The sequence below is a fragment of the Rhinoderma darwinii genome, chromosome 11 (genome assembly GCF_050947455.1).
Source record: "Rhinoderma darwinii isolate aRhiDar2 chromosome 11, aRhiDar2.hap1, whole genome shotgun sequence".
In the NCBI taxonomy this organism is placed as follows: domain Eukaryota; kingdom Metazoa; phylum Chordata; class Amphibia; order Anura; family Rhinodermatidae; genus Rhinoderma; species Rhinoderma darwinii.
The window spans coordinates 47710287-47733509 of record NC_134697.1 but is presented as its reverse complement, the minus strand read 5'-3'; the positions used below and the strand labels follow the sequence as shown (position 1 = coordinate 47733509).

The following is a 23223-nucleotide window of genomic DNA, read 5'->3' as shown; positions in this document are numbered from 1 at the left end:
CAGGAATCTTCAGTGACGTCACAGTCCATATATGGACATTATCACTGGAGCTCCCCCAGCCAAAGAACACTATGAAGCACACTACTGACCAAAAGTCATGCCCTGTATGAAGATGGGCTCTGGTCACCTGTGACGATGACCTGAACCATGGCAGAGCACGGCTCCAGCCTGCCCATCTTGCAGCCAACCTGCTACTGTGGCCAAATTATTTCGCTAGGGCAGCCTAGCTCCAAGTCTCTGCCAAAGAAGGCGAAGAGGCAACACATATCCTCCCTAGGGCTTAAGAGGTGCAAGAGGAGTTTCAACTTCAACGGTATGGCTGAAGCCTCCCAAAACAGAAGCCAGTGGCCATAGCTTAGAGTGGGAGGGTGAGGACAGTTATGTCACTGGAGCTGACATAACTGTCCATATACTGTCCAGCAGCGTGGCTCTGCTGGGCTGTGGTGCATCCCGGTGTAAAAGACTTGAGGTTCAATAGCAGAACGGGGATGCCGTTGCTGCCACCTTTCAAGAGAGAGCCACCTCTTTGACTTCCGTGGCACTTTAGCAGCTCCCACTATCGCATCCAGCAGGTTGCTTAGGTGCAGAAAGGTGAAGGGGACTCATGCCATGGGGAAAGGGGAGAGGATGTATAGGCGACTTAGCCCACTGTATGACTCAGACGTAGGTAAAAAGCGTGATGTGCTCAGAGCCTAAGAAATTCTGAAATAATGTTACACTTGTAATTCTATATCACTAAATAAAGAGTATTTTGAAAGATTAACATTTTAGAATGAACCATTTGAGACCAACTAATGTCAGCTGATACAGGAAACATAATTTCTTCCAAAGACTAAAATGTGAAACATATACATTATCTTGCTTATCTTGCTTAACCCCTTCCCGTCGTAAACAACTTTCAGATTTTCATTTTAGTTTTTTCCTCCCCACATTCCAGAAGCCATAACATCTTTATTTTTCCAACGATATAGTACTATGAGGGCTTGAGTTTTGCGGGACAAGTTGTAGTTGTAGTTTTTCGTAGCCCATTTATTTTGCCGTATAATGTACTAGGAAACGGGAAAAAAATTATTTGTGGGGTAGAAAATGAAAAAAACAGCAATTCCTCCATGTTTTTTTGCGCACCGTTTTTACGGAATTCACTGTGCAATTAAAACAACATATTAATTTTATTCTGTGGGTCAATACAATTACGGCGATACCAAATATATATAGTTTTTTCTATATTTTACTACTTTTACATGTAAAAACCTAAGTGTAAAAAATAAAATGTATTCTGCGTCGCCAAATTCCGAGAGCCTCAACTTTTTTATTTTTCCATCGATTAAGTGGTATGAGGACTTATTTTTTGCAGCATTAGCTGTAGTTTTTGGTGTACATGCGTTTGATCACTTTTTATTTCATTTTCTTGTGGGAGATGAGGTGACCAAAAAATAGACATTCTGGCGTTTACAATTTATTTTTTTTCCGTCTTTCACCGTGCGGGTTAAATAATGATATATTGTAATACTTCAGACTTTTGCGGGTGCGGCGATACCAATTATGTTTATTTATTTATTTTTTTACTATGCTCTAGGGGGAAAATGGGAAAAGGGGGGTTTTTTGAACTTTGAATTTTTTTATTTATTTTTTACACCAAAAAAAAAAACTTTATTTAACTCATTTTTACATTTTTTATTAGTCCCCCTAGGGGACTTCAACCAGCGATCATCAGATCGCTTGTACGATATACTGCAATACTAATGTATTGCAGTATATCGTGATTCTGACAGGCACCTGATGTACAAAGATGGCGGACCTGGGGGCATTCATTAAGCCCCCATGCAGTCATAGCAACCATCGCCCCCCCCCTGACGATTTAAATGCTGTGGTCAGTATTGACCGCAGCATTTAACGAGTTAGACTAGCGGGATCACGCTCGAGCGCGATGCCGCTAGTTACTCTGAAGTGTCGGCTGTAACATACCGCTCCATACTTCCCCTACTCAACTTTGGCTTATGGATACGTCAAATGTCGGGAAGGGGTTAAAGTATGAGCACACCTGACCATTACACCTATATGAGCTTACTGGACATCCCATTTAAAAATTATGGGTGTTAAAATGGAGTAGGGCTCCCTTTGGGTATATAAAAGCCTCCACTCTTCTGGGAAGGCGTTCCACAAGATTTTGGAACGTGACTGTGGCAATTCGTGCCCATCTACCCAAGAGAGAATTTGTGAGATCAGGCACTTATTTCGGACGAGAAGTTCTGGCGCGCAATCTGCGTACAAACTTACCGCAAAGGTGTTTGATGTGGTTGAGGTCAGGGCTCTGTGCAGGCCACTAGAGTTTCTCCACACCAAACCATGTTTTTATGTACCTGACCTCTTGCACAGTGACACAGTCTAGAACAGGAAAGGGTCATCCCCAAACTGTTGTCATAGGAGTTGGAAGCACACAATTGAATAAAATGTCTTTGTATGATAGGGGGCCTAAGTAAACGCTTTTAACCCAAGAAGTTGCGATTGTCCTTTCTCATCAGCAGTTATTTGAACATCGATAGCGTATAGTGCAAAATTGCTTGTATGGCATTGATGGTAGATGCATTGGATCAAAAATGTTTGGTTAGGAAGAATGGTCTTACATTCACAATACGTAGAACATTCAAAGCTCAGCAGAATAGGTGAGACTAAGAAGATTGCGTGCTAATATTCCCCGTTTTGTAAACTGCTTCATATGCCTTGAAAACTTCCATAGGACCAAAATGTCATCACAAATGGTTGACTGGAGAAATATTTTAAAAATCTCTTCATGCTGCTGCGGATTGTAAAATTAGATAAACAACTACTTAATGTAACATTGCATTGGGTTTTCCCACCATAGACTTTTTAGATATGCTATAAAAATCAGATTGCTGGGGTACCAACCAATGTGGACCCCACAAATTCTAAGAATGGGGGTGTCTTTTAAATATGTTGACATGGTATCAAATTCTATGGTTTAAATCCCCCTTGATAATTAGAAAATGTCAGGAATGTATTTGGATACACCAAGGATGGAAGCATGTTAACGGAATATATTCTAGTTCACTTTTACGCCTAAATTGACTTCTGTTCTCTAGGGATGCATGGTTTACCAGTAGCGCCATTTTTCAATAATGCAATATTAGACCTTTGTGAAAACCTTCCTCTTGACCAGCTGGACCACGGGTCAGTGGATTGAGAGGGAGGGTTATGGTAGGCTACAGCTATTGTAACATTATTGGGTACTCAAAACAAGCTTTTAAAAAAATTAAAATGTTAATATTCTACTATAAGCCAACACTACAATATCCAGATAAAACCTCCAGCCCACACCAACTACACCTATTACAAACTTTACATCGTCACAGTTCAACTAGACGGAATGCCAGGAGAGATTTCCTTTTTTACTTACATGGATCCAGCCCAAGGTAAGAAGATCGTGCTGATCTTGTACATTAAATAGTTCTTCCACATTCTCCATGTCACAATAGTCTGGCCCTGCAGACTGCTTTGGTACAATTACATGAGTTATGGTGAACTCATCATGGGTCTGTAAAACATAATTAAAAGTGATGAGAGACAACAATATTTGTCCACATTATGTATGTATGTATATATATACACACATACACACACATGCTTGAGAAAGGCCCATGTGGGCTGAAACGTTGCACTGACATATGGGCGAATAAACCTTTTTCCACTAAATTGGAGTCCTGTGTAGTGCTGCCAATTCGTTTGGAAATATTATATATATATATATATATATATATATATATATATATATATATATATGTCAGGGATCATTACCATGTATATTGTTTGCAAAAATATTATCCTCGCATATATGTGTATATATATCTGTAAAGGATCTGCCAGGCACAACTTCTGTGGATACGCCCATACATAATCAGTCTGCACCTGAGTCTATGTCTCTGAGACTGACTCCAGCTTCCACCACTCAAGCTGGCAGGCTTAGGAGTGGGAGAGCCTATCGCAGCCTGGCCGGACGGAGCTAGCTCCCGCCCTCTGTCTATTTATACCTGCATTTCCTGTTCCTCCTTTGCTTGTGATTCTTCTTGTGTGGTTTCCTGGCCTAGCTACAGTTTCTATCTATTTGATCCTGCTCCATACTGACCCTGGCCTACTGACTACTCTCCTGCTCTGCGTTTGGTACCTCGTACACTCCTGGTTTGACTCGGCTCGTTCACCACTCTTGTTGCTCACGGTGTTGCCGTGGGCAACTTCCCCTTTCCCCTTGCTTTGTGTACCCTTGTCTGTTTGTCTCGTGCACTTACTGAGCGTAGGGACCGCCGCCCAGTTGTACCCCGTCGCCTAGGGCGGGTCGTTGCAAGTAGGCAGGGACAGAGTGGCGGGTAGATTAGGGCTCACTTGTCCGTTTCCCTACCCCCATCACTACATAATCACAAGCCCATATACCTAGTCTACCCTGGTCCCTGACTCTACTATGGACCCCCTTGAGACCCTGGCCCAGCAAATGCAGGGTCTCTCCCTACAGGTCCAGGCCCTGGCTCAGAGGGTCAACCAGCCTGACGCTATCATGGTAGTGCCCCTCATCTCACCTCTTGAACCCCACCCCAAGTTGCCTGACCGGTTCTCAGGGGACCGGAGGACTTTTCTCTCCTTTCGGGAGAGTTGTAGGCTCTACTTTCGCTTAAAGCCGCACTCCTCAGGTTCTGAGAGCCAGCGGGTGGGTATAATTATGTCCCGGCTCCAGTAAGGGCCCCAAGAGTGGGCCTTCTCCTTGGCTCCTGACGCCCCTGAATTTTCCTCCATTGATCGTTTCTTTTCTGCTCTTGGACTCATTTATGACGAGACTGACAGGACTGCCTTTGCCGAGAGTCAGCTGGTGACCTTATGTCAGGGTAAGAGACCTGTTGAGGAGTATTGTTCTGATTTTAGGAAGTGGTGCGTAGCTTCTCGGTGGAATGACCCTGCCTTAAGGTGCCAGTTTAGGTTGGGTCTGTCGAACGCCCTGAAAGACCTGCTAGTTAGCTATCCCTCTTCTGACTCCCTAGACCAGGTTATGGCTTTAGCGGTACGACTTGACCGACGTCTCAGGGAACGACAACTTGAACGTTTGTGTGTTTTCCCCACTGACTCCCCCATGATGCCTCCCGAGGTCCCGTTGCTTCACTCTTCCACGGAAGACTCGGAGGTACCTATGCAACTCGGGGCCTCCGTGTCCCCCCGACAACGTAGAGAGATCCGCAGAAAGAATGGTCTCTGCTTCTATTGTGGGGATGACAAGCATCAAGTGAACACCTGTCCTAGGTGTAAGAATAAGCAGCCTGAAAACTTCCGCGCCTAAGTGATCATCGGGGAGGTCACTTGGGCGCACAGGTATTTCCCGTAAATATGAAACGTAATAAAATCTTGCTTCCCTTTCAGGTCTCTTTTGGTGGTAGGTCTGGTACCGGCAGTGCCTTCGTGGATTCAGGGTCTTCTGCCAATATCATGTCTGTGGAATTTGCTATGTCTCTAGCTATGCCTTTGATTGATTTGCCTAAACCTGTCCCGGTAGTGGGTATCGACTCCACTCCTCTTGCTAATGGTTATTTTACTCAGCATACCCCTGTTTTTGAACTCCTTTTTGGCTCCATGCATTTGGAGCAGTGCTCTGTACTGTTGATGCAGGGATTATCATCCGATTTGGTTTTAGGCCTTCCCTGGTTGCAGTTGCATAATCCCACGTTTGACTGGAAAACTGGGGAGCTTACCAAATGGGGTAATGAATGCTTGACGTCATGTTTTGCTGTTAATTCTATTTCTCCCCCTGAGCAGGTGAACACGCTACCTGAGTTTTCTTCAGGACTTCGCTGATGTTTTCTCTAAGGAGGCCTCCGAAGTGTTACCTCCTCATAGAGAATACGATTGCGCTATCGAATTGGTACCAGGAGCTAAGCTCCCTAAGGGTAGGATATTTAATCTTTCTTGTCCCGAACGTGAAGCCATGAGAGAGTATATCCAGGAATGCCTGGCCAAGGGTTACATTCGCCCCTCTACTTCTCCAGTAGGTGCTGGCTTCTTCTTCGTAGGGAAGAAGGATGGTGGTCTTAGGCCATGCATTGACTACCATAACTTGAATAAGGTCACTGTAAGGAACCAGTATCCCCTTCCTTTGATTCCTGATCTCTTTAATCAGGTTCAGGGGGCCCAATGGTTCTCTAAGTTTGATCTACGGGGGGCGTATAACCTTATCCGCATCAAAGAGGGGGATGAGTGGAAGACTGCGTTTAACACGCCAGAAGGTCATTTCGAATACCTCGTCATGCCCTTTGGGTTGTGTAATGCTCCTGCGGTCTTCCAGAATTTCATAAATGAGATTTTAAGAGATTACCTGGGGGTATTTCTTGTAGTGTACCTTGATGACATACTGGTGTTTTCCAAGGACTTGTCCTCCCACATTGAGCATGTCAGGAAGGTGCTCCAGGTCCTTCGGGAAAACAAACTGTTTGCGAAAACCGAAAAATGTGTGGTTGGGGTACAGGAGATACCATTTTTGGGTCAAATCCTCACTCCTCATGAATTCCGCATGGACCCCGCCAAGGTCCAGGCTGTGGCGGAATGGGTCCAACCTGCCTCCCTGAAGGCGTTACAGTGTTTCTTGGGCTTCGCTAATTATTACAGGAGATTTATTGCTAACTTCTCGGTCATCGCTAAGCCTCTTATGGACCTCACTCGCAAAAGGTGCTGATCTCCTCCACTGGCCTCCTGAGGCTGTCCAGGCTTTTGAGGTCCTTAAGAAGTGCTTTATCTCGGCCCCGGTACTGGTTCAGCCCAACCAAATGGAGCCATTTATCGTGGAAGTTGACGCATACGAGGTGGGAGTGGGGGCTGTCTTGTCCCAGGGTACCAGGTCCCTCACCCATCTCCGTCCCTGTGCCTACTTCTCCAGGAAGTTTTCGCCCACTGAGAGTAACTATGATATTGGCAACCGCGAACTCTTAGCCATTAAATGGGCATTTGAAGAGTGGCGCCACTTCCTGGAGGGGGCTAGGCACCAGGTAACGGTCCTTACCGACCACAAGAATCTGGTTTTCCTAGAATCTGCCCGGAGGCTAAACCCGAGACAAGCTCGATGGGCGCTATTTTTTACCAGATTCAACTTTTTGGTTACCTATAGGGCTGGGTCTAAAAATATTAAGGCCGATGCACTGTCGCATAGCTTCATGGCCAGCCCTCCTTCGGAGGAAGATCCTGATTGTATTTTGCCTCCTGGTATAATCATTTCTTCTATTGATTCTGATTTAGTCTCTGAAATTGCGGCTGATCAAGGTTCAGCTCCCGGGAACCTTCCTGAGGACAAGCTGTTTGTTCCCCTGCAATTCCGGCTAAGGGTACTTAGGGAAAATCATGACTCCACACTATCTGGTCATCCAGGCGTCCTGGGTACCAAACACCTCATTGCCAGAAGCTATTGGTGGCCTGGGTTGCCTAAAGACGTTAAGGCCTACGTCGCCGCTTGTGAGGTTTGTGCTAAGTCCAAGAATCCCAGGTCCCGACCAGCGGGATTAATACGTTCTTTGCCCATTCCCCAGAGACCTTGGACCCATATCTCCATGGATTTTATCACCGATTTGCCTCCATCTCAAGGCAAGTCGGTGGTGTGGGTTGTAGTAGACTGCTTCAGTAAGATGTGCCACTTTGTGCCCCTCAAGAAACTACCCAATGCCAAGACGTTCGCTACCTTGTTTGTCAAACACATCCTGCGTCTCCATGGGGTCCCTGTCAATATTGTTTCGGACAGAGGGGTACAATTTGTTTTATTGTTTTGGAGAGCCTTCTGTAAAAAGTTGGAGATTGATCTGTCCTTCTCCTCTGCCTTCCATCCTGAAACTAATGGCCAAACTGAGAGGACTAATCAATCTCTAGAACAATATTTAAGGTGTTTTATCTCTGACTGTCAATATGATTGGTTCTCATTCATTCCCCTCGCCGAATTTTCCCTAAATAACCGGGTCAGTAACTCGTCAGGGGTCTCCCCCTTTTTCTGTAATTTTGGGTTTAATCCACGGTTCTCCTCCGTTTCACCTGGTAGTTCCAACAATCCCGAGGTAGAGCTCGTTCATCGGGAACTGTGCACAGTCTGGGCCCAGGTTCAGAAGAACCTAGAGGCGTCCCAGAGCGTACAAAAAACTCAGGCAGATAGAAGACGTTCTGCTAACCCCTTGTTTGTGGTCTTGGATCTGGTGTGGCTTTCGTCTAAGAACTTGCGCCTTAAAGTCCCGTCCAAGAAGTTTGCTCCCCGGTTTATTGGGCCGTATAAGGTAATTGAAGTCCTTAATCCTGTCTCCTTCCGACTGGAGCTGCCCCCATCTTTTCGAATACACGACGTGTTTCATGCCTCCCTCCTTAAACGCTGCTCCCCGTCCTTGGCTCCCTCGAGGAAACCTCCTGTTCCCGTTCTCACCCCTGAGGGGGTGGAATTCGAGGTGTCCAAGATTGTGGACAGCAAGATGGTCCAAGGCTCCCTCCAGTACCTGGTCCATTGGAGAGGATACGGGCCTGAGGAGAGGACTTGGGTACCCGCCCGGGATGTTCACGCTGGGGTATTGGTCAGGAAGTTCCACCTTCGTTTCCCCAATAAACCAGGTCCACTTAGAAAGGGTCCGGTGGCCCCTCATAAAAGGGGGGGTACTGTAAAGGATCTGCCAGGCACAACTTCTGTGGATACGCCCATACATAATCAGTCTGCACCTGAGTCTATGTCTCTGAGACTGACTCCAGCTTCCACCACTCAGGCTGGCAGGCTTAGGAGTGGGAGAGCCTATCGCAGCCTGGCCAGACGGAGCTAGCTCCCGCCCTCTGTCTATTTATACCTGCATTTCCTGTTCCTCCTTTGCTTGTGATTCTTCTCGTGTGGTTTCCTGGCCTAGCTACAGCTTCTATCTATTTGATCCTGCTCCATACTGACCCTGGCTTACTGACTACTCTCCTGCTCTGCGTTTGGTACCTCGTACACTCCTGGTTTGACTCGGCTCGTTCACCACTCTTGTTGCTCACGGTGTTGCCGTGGGCAACTTCCCCTTTCCCCTTGCTTTGTGTACCCTTGTCTGTTTGTCTCGTGCACTTACTGAGCGTAGGGACCGCCGCCCAGTTGTACCCTGTCGCCTAGGGCGGGTCGTTGCAAGTAGGCAGGGACAGAGTGGCGGGTAGATTAGGGCTCACTTGTCCGTTTCCCTACCCCCATCATTACAATATCAGTATATTACACAAAGAACTGGAATGTAACAAAATGGAGCATGTATCAGGGACACGCCTATGGAGACACCACCCCTGGAATGCAAGAGGAGTGTACAGAAGAACTTACAGCTGAGGAGCCAATGGGGCTTAAGCACGTCCCACATCTCCTTGGAGGAGATTGTGTTTCTTTCTTTGTTCAATAAAAAGTTTAGTTCTTACTTCCTACTTGACTGAGGGAGGATGTGTACCAACTTGTCTCCTAATATATTTTCTCCACGCAAGCTCTCAGACTCCAACTTACGGAGGTGGTTATTCGGTTGAAATAACAGGGAAAAGGAAGTTACCCTGACATATATATATATATATATATATATATATATATATATATACACACACACACACACACATACATATATATACATACACACGAATAAATATACACATACACACATATACACACTGTGTATATACACAGTCGATCCACGTTATTTATCACCACCAGCTAATATCAAGCGTAACCGCCATGTGCAGCACGGACAGCAGCTAGACGGGATGGAAGTGACTCAATAAAAGGTGCAATTAGGTTGTCTCAGGTATCTGGAGCCATGCTGCCTGCGGTGCATCCCACATTTGCTGGAAGGTGTGTGGGGGAGGATCCATAGAGCGAAAAGGACGATCAAGGTGTTCCCACAGATGGTGGCCAGGCTCAATTGGGTTCAAGTCTGGTGAATTAGGGGGCCAGGGAAGTACTTGAAAGTCATGCTCTTCCAACCACTGTTGGACATTTCTAGCCGAGTGACATGTCACATTGTCATACTGGAAGATTCCATCTGCCCCAGGGAAGACAAACAGCATGTATGGCTTGATGTGATCTGAAATTATGGATATATACCCAAAACGGTTCAGATTGCCTTCCACATGGATGAGTGGGCCCAGAGAATGCCATGAAAAAATTCCCCAGACCTTAACGCTGCCGCCACCAGGTTGTGTTCTTCCAGCAATGGTTGCAGGGTGTCTGTTCTCTGATGTTTCTCGCCTGACACACCAACATCCATCTGTTCGATGAAGCAGAAAACGTGACTCATTGGAGAAGGCAACCCTTTGCCAACCATCGGTGGTCCAATTCGAATGCTGCCGTGCAAATTGAAGCCTTTTTGTCCCGATACACCTTTGTTAACATCGGAGCAGTGACCATCTGTCTGCTTCGGAGCCCCATACGCAGTAGGGTTTGAAGAACTGTGGTTTTACACTCATGTCTGGTTGATTTTCATGGTGAGCTGCTCTACTGTAGCGTGTCGTTTGGCCCTCTCGCACCTTTGTAACGAACGTACACCTCTCACATCAATGGCACGTGGTGCTCCACAGTTTCCACATTGGTTTATTCCCAATGGTGCCATTTGCCCACTCACGATACACCTTCACCACAGCAGCACGCGAACAGTTCACAAACTGCGCTGTTTAACAAATACTGTCACCCTTGGCCAATAATCATCCCTTGTAACTCTGATCAATCACCCCTTTTACCCATTGCAACAAAGAGTGATATGTGTTCAGACAGCCTATGGCACATCTTATATACCCACCAAGCCAGCCCACGACACATCACTTCCTTCATGGAATATTCCAACTTCAAAAGTAGAAGGTGGTCATAATAATGACTCGACTGTATATATGCATTCAACGTATTCATTGGGGCGCACTGTGAACAGAATTCTAGATCCAAATTGTGGGTGCTCCATTCACCAGGCTGACCCCCAAACCTGGGCTTATACAGAATAATAGCACCAAAAAAAAAAGAGAGAGCCAATCCAGTGGGATTTATATAAAACTGGGACAGATAAAAACTAGTGATCCTTGTCAACCCAAGATCTTCTTTACGTGTAACTCACTGATGTGTCAAAACAATCTGACTGAATTGATCTGAATTTAACTTATCTGTCATGGTGATCTACATCAAATGTATGAAAGCAAATGCTACATTTCTTGCACATGAAAAGTAAATAATGTAGCATGCTTGGAAGCACTTAATATTATTCAGAGCTAGTGAGTATATGTCATAAAATCCCAAATCATGAATGTTAACTACAGTATCTATTTAAAAATTCTCCCACAAGGCTATTTATTTTCCCATGGCTACAAGTGACTGGGATATCGAATATACATTATGTGAAATAAGGGCATAATTCAGTGTCATCCTGAAATAGGACTGAATGCTCGGAAATTATTTTTTTTTACATCAACTTGCAACATGAGAATAATTTACTGTTTTGGTGAATGCAATGTACAGTTACAATATGGTACAATACACAATGTATATCTGACGACGCGGCTATCCACTGGTCGGCACAACTGGGCTTCACCTATAGCAATCTCCTTTCCTTGGAACTAACAGTGTCTCCCAGCACTTAGTTATCCCCAGGACTTACAGTAGGACTAAATTATGAGCCTACCGAACTGTCAAAGGAATGGCAAATATGGGGCACTTATCACAATACTAGCAGGCAAGAGAAATACAAGAAGCAGGAACTCTGATTGAAGACAGGGATGGGAAGAAAATGATGATGTCAGGCAGATGATGGCTGCAAACTGATGATGGCTACTGATAATAGTTGAACGATGGTAACAAACAGATGATGATGAGGGAAACATGCTAACCATAACTCTAGCTTGCCCTATCCCTGGATCTATACCTAGGCATTGACCCTAACACTAGACACTGTCCAAAACACTGTCCCTAATTAAAATTAACAAAACAATAGGAAGCATAGGCAATAAAATCAAAACGAAACAGATCCAAAACCCAGTGAAACCAGGCGAGGCGAAGCAAAACAGAGAATAATTTACACAGGATAAAACTGAACAACTAAACAAGACAAACAAACAAGGACTGAGGAAATACATACAAGACAGAGGTGAAGAAACAAAATTCATTACCTATGTAAAGGGTTTGCCTGACACAGGTTCTGTGTCGACGCCCGGGTTTAATCAGCCCTCATCAGCTCCAAGGTCTGCTAGAGTGACGCGATCTGTTACCACTCAGGCTTGCAGGCTGAGGAGAGGGAGAACCTATCACAGCCTGGCCTGACAGTTCTAGCTCCCGCCCTTGGTCTATTTATACCCTCACTTGCAGCATGTTCCTTGCCTGTGATTCTCTTGTTTCCTGGCTCTGCTATTCCTGCTATTTACCTGATTGACCGCTGTAACTTTTGACCCTGGCTTGCCTGACTATTCTCCTGCTCTGTTTTGCTACTACGTACTCTCCTGGTTTGATTCGGCTCGTTCACCACTGCCTGTTGCTCACGGTTTTCCGTGGGAAACTGCCCCAACCCCCCCTTGCTTCTGTGTGCCCTTGTCTCGTGTTGTCTGTCTTTCACTTACTGAGCATAGGGACCGTCGCCCAGTTGTACGCTTCACTTAGGATGGGCCGCGCAAGTAGGCAGGGACTGAGTTGAGGGTAGATTAGGGCTCACCTGTCGTCTCCCTACCCCGTATCCATTACAACCCATTTGCCATTATTTCTTATTTTTTACTTTTCTTTGTAGCTTAAAAATATGCTAACAGGCAAGTGACATATTTACACGGTTTTACAATACACAATCCCATACATTTATATTATATTTGCTATTTTGTGTGATTTCCAAATGCATTACATTTCAACAAAGGTGAACCTAAATCTCAAGCCACAGTTAATTGTGTACAAATAGTTGCAGATATATTTGCAAGGGGAAAAATACAGTTCTGTGCTGACAGTAACTATTAGCTGTACTTTTCTTAAAGGGAACCCGTCAGCAGGTTTGGAGCCACTAAACTGCCAGCATGTCATTATGCAGCTGGAGTTCCAAACTTGCCTATGTAAAAACTGATGTTTAGGGAATAGTTAGTAAAGTAAATTACAATTTACCAAAAGGAGTCCGGGAAAGGAGTCCACCGGCATCGGGCGCATGCATATTGTGCACATGAAGCCACTTCTGACTCTGTATCAACTCGGTAAGTTGTAATTTACTGTACTATTTCCTTAAACATTTGTTTTGGAGGTAGGCAGGTTTGGGAAGCTGAACCCAAGCTGTATGATGGCACGCAGGCGGTTTAGTGGCTCCAAACCTACAAACAAGTTCCCCTTAGGTAATTAGCTTAATTAACCTAAATTGCACTAGAGTAAGATGCGTCTAATATAAGAAGATACGTAGGTTCCTTAATAAATTAGGCGCATATCACTCCACTGCTATTTCGGTTAAAACTAGGGTTTGAGGCGCCAGTCTTAGAATATTCGGCACATCTCTTGCTGTCCGGAATTCAAATCTACTCCTGCGTCACAACACACCGATTGCTTCCTCTGGAGTCTGTTAATCTTCACCACACCCAGAGGAGAAGGTGAACGAGCGAGGTCCAGGAGAACCAGACGAGATGTTTTTCCCATATGGGATTGTGTAAGTATGAAGTACTGACTATCTGGCGAATTGCATAAACTACTATTTTATCAGGTGCGGGTCTTTCCCCCTTTTTTGTATTTCTCTATATACCAAGACAAGTCCCGACCAGACTGTATTGTCAAGACCTGTTGCCAACCCAAGAATTGTCTAAATGCAAATAAAAACATTCCCTCCAGCGCGGTTTACTCTATTTATCCATTACCTTAAGCCCTGGCTACTTTAGTAAAGTGGCGTAAGCTATGCAAATGCCTCAAAAGTTTACTTTTTTGTGACTTTTGAGGCATTTGCAACTTTTTACACTAGAAAACCGACGCAGAAAGAATAAAAAATTCTATCCATAGGTTTCAGGAAAAAAATATTAAATGGAAAACACAACTTATAAGTTGTAACTATGAAACTATTAGTCAACAGCTTCAACTCGCTAAATAATTCACAGCCATTACAATACCGTCTTTTCAGTGGATTACGTAGGTAGGACCGTAACTGTGGAAAAGGTGAAAACAACTGTGGGAAATCATGGACATGTGACATGATTCCTTTCCCCTTGCAAATATATAGAAATGAGTTTTTAAGAAACTTTGCATAAATTAATAGTACAAGTGAATATGAAAGAAACTTTGTAATATACTAGCATCTTATTAGAGAAAAATGCCTCTTCCTCCACTTATCAGTCTCCTTTCCTCCCCAACCCCCTCCCTCCTAACTGTTCACTTAAAAAACATGAAATTAATTAAATTAACCTAGAAAATGAAAGCCTCATAAGTTTTGTAAAAAAAAATAAATATATATGTAAAAATAGTTATGATATTCAAAGCGGTTGCAAAGATATTATTGTTTAAAAAAAGGGCATATATGGGAAATGGAAAATTTGACCTGGACACAGGGGAATCAATGACCCTTGGTCATGAAAGGGTTAAACTGAAATTTTAAGACATTATCCAGTGAAGAGTTATTACATTTAGATAGTATGGCGCCACCTGGTGTTCAAGTGTATAAGAATGTGCCCACATGGACACACATACTCTGTCATTCTCCTGACAGTAAAGTCTCTGCATAGTGATCCTCTGTTTACTGCAGAGCAGCCAATAGAAATAGCTTTAGGTTTGTCAGTGGTGGGCAGTGCCTTTATAGTAACATGGCAGCTGTTTAGGAGACTCCCATCTTCTCAGCTTCTCAGGATTTGAAAGCTGGATTGGAAAAAGGGGCAATATTGTCAGCTGCCAGAGATGGAAGGAGACTGATTAAAGGGCTTGTCCGGTTTTTAGAAAATTAATGTTATTTTTTGGATTATTTCAAGTTATACAACTTTCCAATATACTTTCTGTATTAATTCCTCACAGTTTTCAAGACATCTGCTTGTTGTTATTCAGTAAGAACATTCATGGTTTACTTCCGGTGGGTAAAATTTTATCCATGGTCATGTGATGGACACATAGGTGCAGGGATCATTAGAAGACACAGCTCTGACATACTGTAACGAACCGTGCACCTGTGTGTCCATCACATGACCAGGACAGAATTTTATCCACAGGAAATAAACAATTAATGTTTCCAAGTAACAACAAGCAGAGATCTTGAAAACCATGAGGAATTAATACAGAAAGTATATGGGAAAATTGTATACATTTTTATTATACTAAAAATAACATTCATTTGCTCAAACTGGACAACCGCTTTAAAGAGTCTCTGTCACCACATTATAAGTGGCCTATATTGTACATGATGTGATCGGCGCTGTAATGTAGATTACAGCAGTTTTTTGTTTAGAAAAACAATCATTTTTGACGGAGTTATGACCTATATAAGCTTTATGCTAATGAATTTCTTAATGCCCAACTGGGCGTGTTTTTACTTTTTGACCAAGTGGGCATTGTGGAGAGAAGTGTATGACGCTGACCAATCAGTGACCAATCAGCGTCATACACTTCTCTCCACTTATTCAGCACATACTGATCTTACTAGATCACTATGTGCAGCCACATACACACACATTAATGTTACTCAAGTGTCCTGACAGTAAATAGGCATCACTTCCAGCCAGGACGTGATGTCTATTCCGAATTGGTCAGCGTCATACACTTCTCTCCACAACGCCCACTTGGTCAAAAAGTAAAACACGCCCAGTTGTCTATTAAGAAAGTCTTTAGCATAAAGCTAAAATATGTCGTAACTTCGTCAAAGATGATAGTTTTTCTAAATAATAAAAAAAAGACTTCTGTAATCTACATTACAGCGCCGATCACATTATGTAGAAGATAGGCCACTTATAATGTGGTGACAAAGGCTCTTTAGGCTCAATGCCTCTCCCTAGCAGCACACATTAGCAGCAGCAATAAGGGGGACACAGGGATGCAAAAGATGATGAAATAGGTTTGTTTGTTTTTTTATGCCAGAAACACTGCAAATTACTTTAAAACCGCTATTTATAGCATTTCTGGACTTTTGGTATGAAAATGATTCATGACATAATCCCTTTAAGTGCCAAGGAGAAAAGTTGTGCAACTTTGTGACAGAAAAGGCAACCTCATGAGAACTAATCTGGCGGACAATGTAATTTGCCAGAGAGCTACTTCCTCTCCTGGAAACAGATAATGATAGGTCTGCAGCAGAAACATTTGCCCTCACAAGAGAAAAATTGCACACATACTAAAAGTTAAGATTTAGCATCATAGTCAAGTTCTAAATAGTTTTTTTCTTTTTGTAAGTTTTAACTGAATCGGTGTAGAATGCGTTCAGTAAAAAAAAAAACACTCTCACCAGTTTACCACAAAGAATCCCGCACGTCTCAATTCCTCTACTTGTATTTGCTTCTGCCAATTGCAGAAATTTTTGAGAGAGATCTTTGGGCAGAACAACTATTCGCAATCCTTCCACAATTTCATCTGATAGAAAATAAAAATGGTTAGGAAAAACTGCATATCAAACACACAGATAACGTCATATATTACACAAAATACGTCACTGACTCATTTCAGCCATGAGGGCCCATCTAAGGTTGGATGTTGCTCTGCGTAGTACCTTCTATTGACAACCCCCCCTTTCTTATGGTGTACAACATGATGACCATATAATACAATAATATAGTGCACAAATAACATTACCGTAGAGTGTCCAAATAGAAAGATGCCTAAATAAAACACTGCCCAACCAGTACCAGAAAATGAATCTACATTCTGTGTATCCGCCTTTTCATAGGTTCAGGTACCAAGTGAGGGATCTAGCTCATAGTGCCAAAGCCATCAGACCCAATGGCGCAACCTTCAGTAATGACAGGTGATGCGCCATATGTGACTGTACAGGCCACACACCCCAAAGGCCGGCCCTGGATGATATATACAGTAACTGCTGTGAAAATACTAACACCCTAATACTGCCTAACAGGTCAGTGGACTGCTATACCGTGGGCTGTACTGACAGGTGGATGGAAATCTATATTGGGTATATAATGGGTTTTCGTTAATATGTGCATAGATGTTACAACAACAATGTGGTAGGTATCAAGAACTTACTTTGTACGGCACTTAAAGTTGCGGCTGGTTTTAAAGCTCTGCTTATAGGAGGGGACTGTCCAGCATACATGGCTGCATCATTCTTTACAGTTTTCCCAGAAAGTACATTAGCCAATGAGTTGCGTTTAGGAGAAGGAAAACAAGATATCATAGTTCCATCTGTTTGCTCAGACACCTTAGACTTAAGGCTAAGATTATCTTGATGTTTCAGCTGGTCTCGCATCCGGTCTTGTTTCCGGAGCTGGTCTTCGAAAAAGCTGAATTGCTCAGTCGCTATTTGTTGCTGTCGTAGCTGTGCCACCCGCTTCTTCTCTGCCTCAATGAGCTGTTGCTGTTCCGTCTTCTTCAGACATTCTGCTTTTCGCTCATTCTACCAATAAAAATATAACCATGAGGTCCGCTATAGTTGGCAATTTCCTACTGTAGGATATTATAAGAATGGCTCTCTTTAGAAATGTAGGGCTGTGGGACTTTCATATCTCCCCTGTTCCCATTTGTGTGCGTGTCGCTTTACAACATCTTGTAACATGGAGTCCCCTGGCAGACTACAAGCTGTAGTAAATAACAGGATATAGATCGTTGATGCGTTTGCAGGAATGCCATGAGAAAAATTATTTTGCAGATTTTCTACCCAACAGTAGTTTGGTGAAGCCCAGTCTTTAAAATCATTTTACAACCTTTGCTGCATAGATGGGTTGTCTGGTTTAAAGAACACATTTCGAAATGCCCTATTAGAGAATTCTAAGTTAATATGTTGGGTCCCCCATTCTGGACCCTTATCTATAAAGCCAAAGTGGATATCAAGTACAAAAAGCATCTATGGGGAAATCCAAACAGAACGGCCCAGACCCGGTCGCGACATGGACAACAATTGCGCCGTCATCATGTTCGGCTTAACTGTCAAATAACCTGTTAATGGCCGCGAGTTATTGCTGGTAAAATGACCAGTTACCTGCAAAATCATGCAGTCGTAAAGGGTGTATTAATTAACGGCTGCACGATTTTGCAGGTAACGCAGTAACGCGCAGCCATTAACAGGCTATTTGATAGCCGCGAGGACCTGACACATTTATGCATTGAAAAAACAGGCCATTGATTTAAACTGAAAAAGTGTAATGCTTAATTTCTCCTGCTGTAGCGCTGTAGGGAAATTGCATTCTTACCAATGTGTTTCCCAACAGATCACAGCGCATAGCTAGGAGGGATCACAGCATGGTATTAGCTCATGGTTGGGAGGTGCTCCTAAGAAAAAGGGATATTTCAAAGCAGACAACTCCTTTAATAGGCATCAACTCTTTTTCTGCAGCCCTTAGATATCTCACTTGATCAAAGTAAAGTTATGTGAATAAGACCAGATTCCGGTAGTGAAGCTTCAGGGCTATATTTTTAAAACGGGGAGGAGCAGCCAAACCTTATACATCATGGTCTGATCATTCAGCTTCTTAGTTGATTATATTGGTGTATTTTTAAGACTTGATGAAAATCTGATATTTAGCTGAAACTCAAATCAGAAAACTTTAACTCCTTTGCACATTTGGACGCACAAGGCATTTGGATATCCTTCTGTACCTGCAGGATTACCTGTTGGACCTTGGCTGTGATTGACAGTTGCAATGCCATGGTAATGGATGGGATCGGAGAAAGCTCCTCTCCTAGCTGTTTAACACCTTAGATGCCACAATTTATAATTATTGTGGCACCTTTGAGGAATTAATAAAGGGAGGAGACTTTTTATGCAAATAGCCAGGGGCCTAACAGAGGCTCCCAGGGCTTTCCAGTGAGGATGCATATTTGAACATATCTTGTCCCCCTCCCCCCAAAGATAAGGCGCATATATCCACCTATAAACGCTGGAATGCAAGGAAGCAAAAAACAAACGTTTCTTCCAGGTCTAAAGGCAAAAAATATCTTGGTTAAAGGGTTTAAAAAAATACAATGTATAATGTCTTTGTATTAGCAAGATGAATAATTTTCTTGGTGTACCAATCAAACTCTCCTTGGAAGTAGAGGACAATTTAGGAGATGGCATTTGCTTAACTAAACAGATACAGAATGACTCACAGCCTTGAAGGCATGCTTTGATTAAATACACTCTCTACTTAGACTGGCTGTAACAAATCTGGCTCTGGTCTTGGCTATAAATTGGTCACGTGAGTCTCTGTTTTTTGTCCTATTGGACAGTCTATAATGACAGGGAGGTAATCCTCTATTTTACAAACCTTGAACACTGAATGACGTGTTTGTGTATTTGAGTTTTATATTTGAACACTTTGGGGCTGGGCGACCCTTCAATGTAGCAAAAGGAACATCCTTCCCATTTTCACAAATTCCGCAGATGGTGTATTTATATCATATTGCACATCAATAACTATACGATACTACTCCACGTTCCAAGAAAGTTATCAAATATAATATTGACTGTATATCCAACTTACTATATCTCTCATGTATTCCTGATATTCCAGGTTATATTTCCTGAGAAGGTTTTTTTTAAGGTCATCTGTCCTTGGAAATGCAACCTCCTTCAATTTCTTAAAGAAGTTTAATGAAAGACGGCAAATGTAAGAAGTTATTTTGTAATACATGAGATCATTTAATATTACATCGAAAGCAGGGTTACTTTATCGAGAGTAGATCAACATTAGCGTTTACATCATGGTGCTTGGCAAAAAGTATATTAAATAAGGCCAATTTCAAAAAATATTTTTAATACCGAAATTTTGGCCTACTGAAAAGTATGTACAGTATATGCTCTCCATACTTGGTCGGGCACCTTTTGCATGAATTACTGCATCAATGCGGCGTGGCATGGAGGCGATCATCCTGTGGCACTGCTGAGGTGTTATCAATGCGGCGTGGCATGGAGGCGATCAGCCTGTGGCACTGCTGAGGTGTTATCAATGCGGCGTGGCATGGAGGCGATCAGCCTGTGGCACTGCTGAGGTGTTATGGAGCCCAGGTTGCTTTGATAGCGGCCTTCAGCTCGTCTGCATTGTTGGGTCTGGTGTCTCTCAACTTCCTCTTGACAATACCCTATAGATTCTCTGTGGGGTTTAGGTCGGGTGAGTTTGCTGGCCAATTAAGCACTGTGATCCTGTGGTTATTAAACCAGATATTGGTACTTCTGGCAGTGTGGGCAGGTGCCAGGTCCTTTTGGAAAATGAAATCAGCGTCTCCATAAAGCTTGTCAGCAGATGGAAGCATGGAATGCTCGAATATTTCCTGGTAGGCGCTGCGCTGACTCTGGTCTTGATATAACACAGTGGTCCAACACTGGTGCTCAGTGTCCAAAGTCCTGTTTTCAGATGAAAGTAAATTTTTCATTTAATTTGGAAATCAAGGTCCCAGAGTATGGAGGAAGAGTGGAGAGGCATCAATCCAAGTTGCTTGTGGTCCTGTGTGAAGTTTCCACAGTCAGTGATGGTTTGGGGGCCATGTCATCTGCTGGTGTTGGTCCACTTTGTTATATCAAGTCCAGAGTCACCGCAGTCGTCTAGCAGGAAATTTTAGGGCGCTTCATGCTTCCCTCTGCTGACAAGCTTTATGGAGATGCTGATATCAATTTCCAGCAGGACTTGGCACCTGCCCACAATGCCAAAAGTACCAATACCTGGTTTAATAACCACAGTATCACTGTGCTTGATTGGCCAGCAAACTCGCTTACCTAAACCCCATAGAGAATCTATGGGGTATTGTCAAGAGGAAGATGAGACACCAGACCCAACAATGCAGACGAGCTGAAGGCCGCTATCAAAGCAACCTGGGCTTCCATAACACCTCAGCAGTGCCACAGGCTGATCGCCTCCATGCCACGCCGCATTGATAACACCTCAGCAGTGCCACAGGCTGATCACCTAGATGATATGCCACATTGGTAACACCTCAGCAGTGCCACAGGCTGATTGCCACCATGCCACGCCGCATTGATGCAGTAATTCATGCAAAAGGAGCCCCGACCAAGTATTAAGGGCATATACTGTGTATTTCAGTTGACCAACATTTCCGTATTAAAAATCATTTTTTAAATTGGGCTTATTTCATATTCTAATGTTCTGAGACATTAAATTTTGGGTTTTTATTAACTGTTACCATAATCCTCAACATTAAAAGAAAAAGATGCTGGAAATAGATCACTCTGCGTGTAATAAATCTATAGAATATATGAGTTTGACTTTTTGAATTGAATTACTGAAATAAATTAACTTTTCGATTATATTCTAATTCATTGAGAAGGACTAATATATATATATATATACACACACACATACACGCACAAATTAGCACTAATGCTGTCATATAACATTGAGAGTTCTACATTTTAAGTATTACTTGGCGGTGGAGGAAATGTTTGGGCCCCGGTGCAAAAGTCCTTCTTGGGCCCCCCCCCCAGCTTCTTCTCATGGCCGAGGGCCCTCAGACTTCAGCTGCATCGCTGGGTCTTCTAAGTGACCCAACGATGCAGCACGAGCGGCCAGGGGCATCTTAAAACATCAGGGGCAATAAATAAAATGGATAATGAGGATTGTGTGGGGGGTTTTTATTTCAATAAAATATTTTTTCTATGTCCTTGTATTTCTTCCTCCTAGAATTTATGAATAAATTGACAACTGGGTGTTACCTGTTGGGGGTGTGTCCCTACACAGACTGACAATGTCCGATCAGTGATGTCATAAGACTGTAGAGACACACCTTTTGGACAAGGGGAATGGTAACACCCAGTTGTCGATTTATTCATAAATTCTAGGAGGAATAAACAGAGGAACAGCACAGCACAGAGTTCTAACACAAGCTACTCCGGAATTGTTATATTATGGGGGAATGTGAGTATTTACTCAAACAGATTTTTCAGAAGGATAACGAACAGGTCCTGTTTAAAAGCTCAAATTCTCTGCAGCCACCAGTGGGGGAGCTTAGTAGCATATTGTGTACGGTTTGATTATTAAATTTAATGTACAAGCATTAAGCAGTAAGCTCCTAAGCTTACTCTAGTGGCAACTACGGATAGCCAGGATTTTAGGACATTCACTTTAAATAACATAAAACACTTTTGACACCATCAATTTAATCTCATGTTCTTTAGACCAACAGTCCTGTAGAAATCTTGCAAAGAACACAGTGGTTCATTTTCCCCTTATCCCGTCCATTTTCAGCTGATAGAGAGTGAGGGATGAGGGTATGTTCACACGCAATGTTTTCAGGCTTATTTCGGGGCGTAAACGCCTCGAAATACGCCTGGAAAAACACTACTGAAACGCTAACAAACAGCTTACCATTGAAATCAATGGGAAAAACTACGTTTTGTTCAGACAAGCTGTTTTATTACACCGCTGTTTTAAAAAACGTTGCGTAAAAAAAGCTGCGTGAAAAGGAGCATGTCACTTCTTCAGTCATTTATGGAGCTGTTTTTCATAGTGTCAATTGAAAAATGGCTCAAAAAAACACCTCAAAAAAAGTTTTTTGATTAAAAAACGGCTGAAAATCAGAGGCTGTTTTCCCTTGAAAACCGTTCCATAATTTTCAGCCGTTTATACTTGTGCGTGTGAACATAGCTTGAGACTTGAACTTAAAGAGGCTGTGTCACCACATTATAAGTGCCCTATCTCCTATATAAGGAGATGGGCGCTATAATGTAGGTGACAGCAGTGCTTTTTATTTAATAACTTTTCACCACTTTATTAGCGATTTTAGATTTATGCTAATGAGTTGCTTAATGCCCAAGTGGGCGTATTTTTACTTTAGACCAAGTGGGCATTGTACAGAGGAGTGTATGACGCTGACCAATCAGCGTCATGCACTCCTCTCCATTCATTTATTCAGCACATAGGGATCCTATTAGATCCCTATGTGCTGTCTTATACTAACACATTAACAATACTGAAGTGTTTAGACAGTGAATAGACATTCCACGGGATGTCTATTCACAATCTCTGCACTTTGTTACTCTGTCTGTGGTAGTTACAGCAGAGGAAGCGTAATCTCGCGAGATTACGCTGTAGATGACAGGTTACAACGAGATCACGCTTCCTCTGCTGCAACTACCACAGACAGAGTAAAGAAGTGCAGAGATTGTGAAT

General features: G+C 43.1%; 1 protein-coding gene across 2 annotated transcripts in view; it reads right to left on the bottom strand.

The window, feature by feature from the left end:
• Positions 1 to 23223, bottom strand: part of STAMBPL1 (STAM binding protein like 1) — a 71094-nt gene that overhangs the window by 15395 nt on the left and 32476 nt on the right. For both annotated transcript variants that reach the window (XM_075842658.1, XM_075842659.1), the window contains exons 5-8: positions 19585 to 19680; positions 17150 to 17519; positions 16398 to 16522; positions 3416 to 3553 (exon numbers count right to left, since the gene is read on the bottom strand). In XM_075842658.1, the coding sequence (XP_075698773.1) occupies positions 3416 to 3553; positions 16398 to 16522; positions 17150 to 17519; positions 19585 to 19680 (729 nt within the window). The remainder of the gene's footprint in view (positions 1 to 3415; positions 3554 to 16397; positions 16523 to 17149; positions 17520 to 19584; positions 19681 to 23223) is intronic.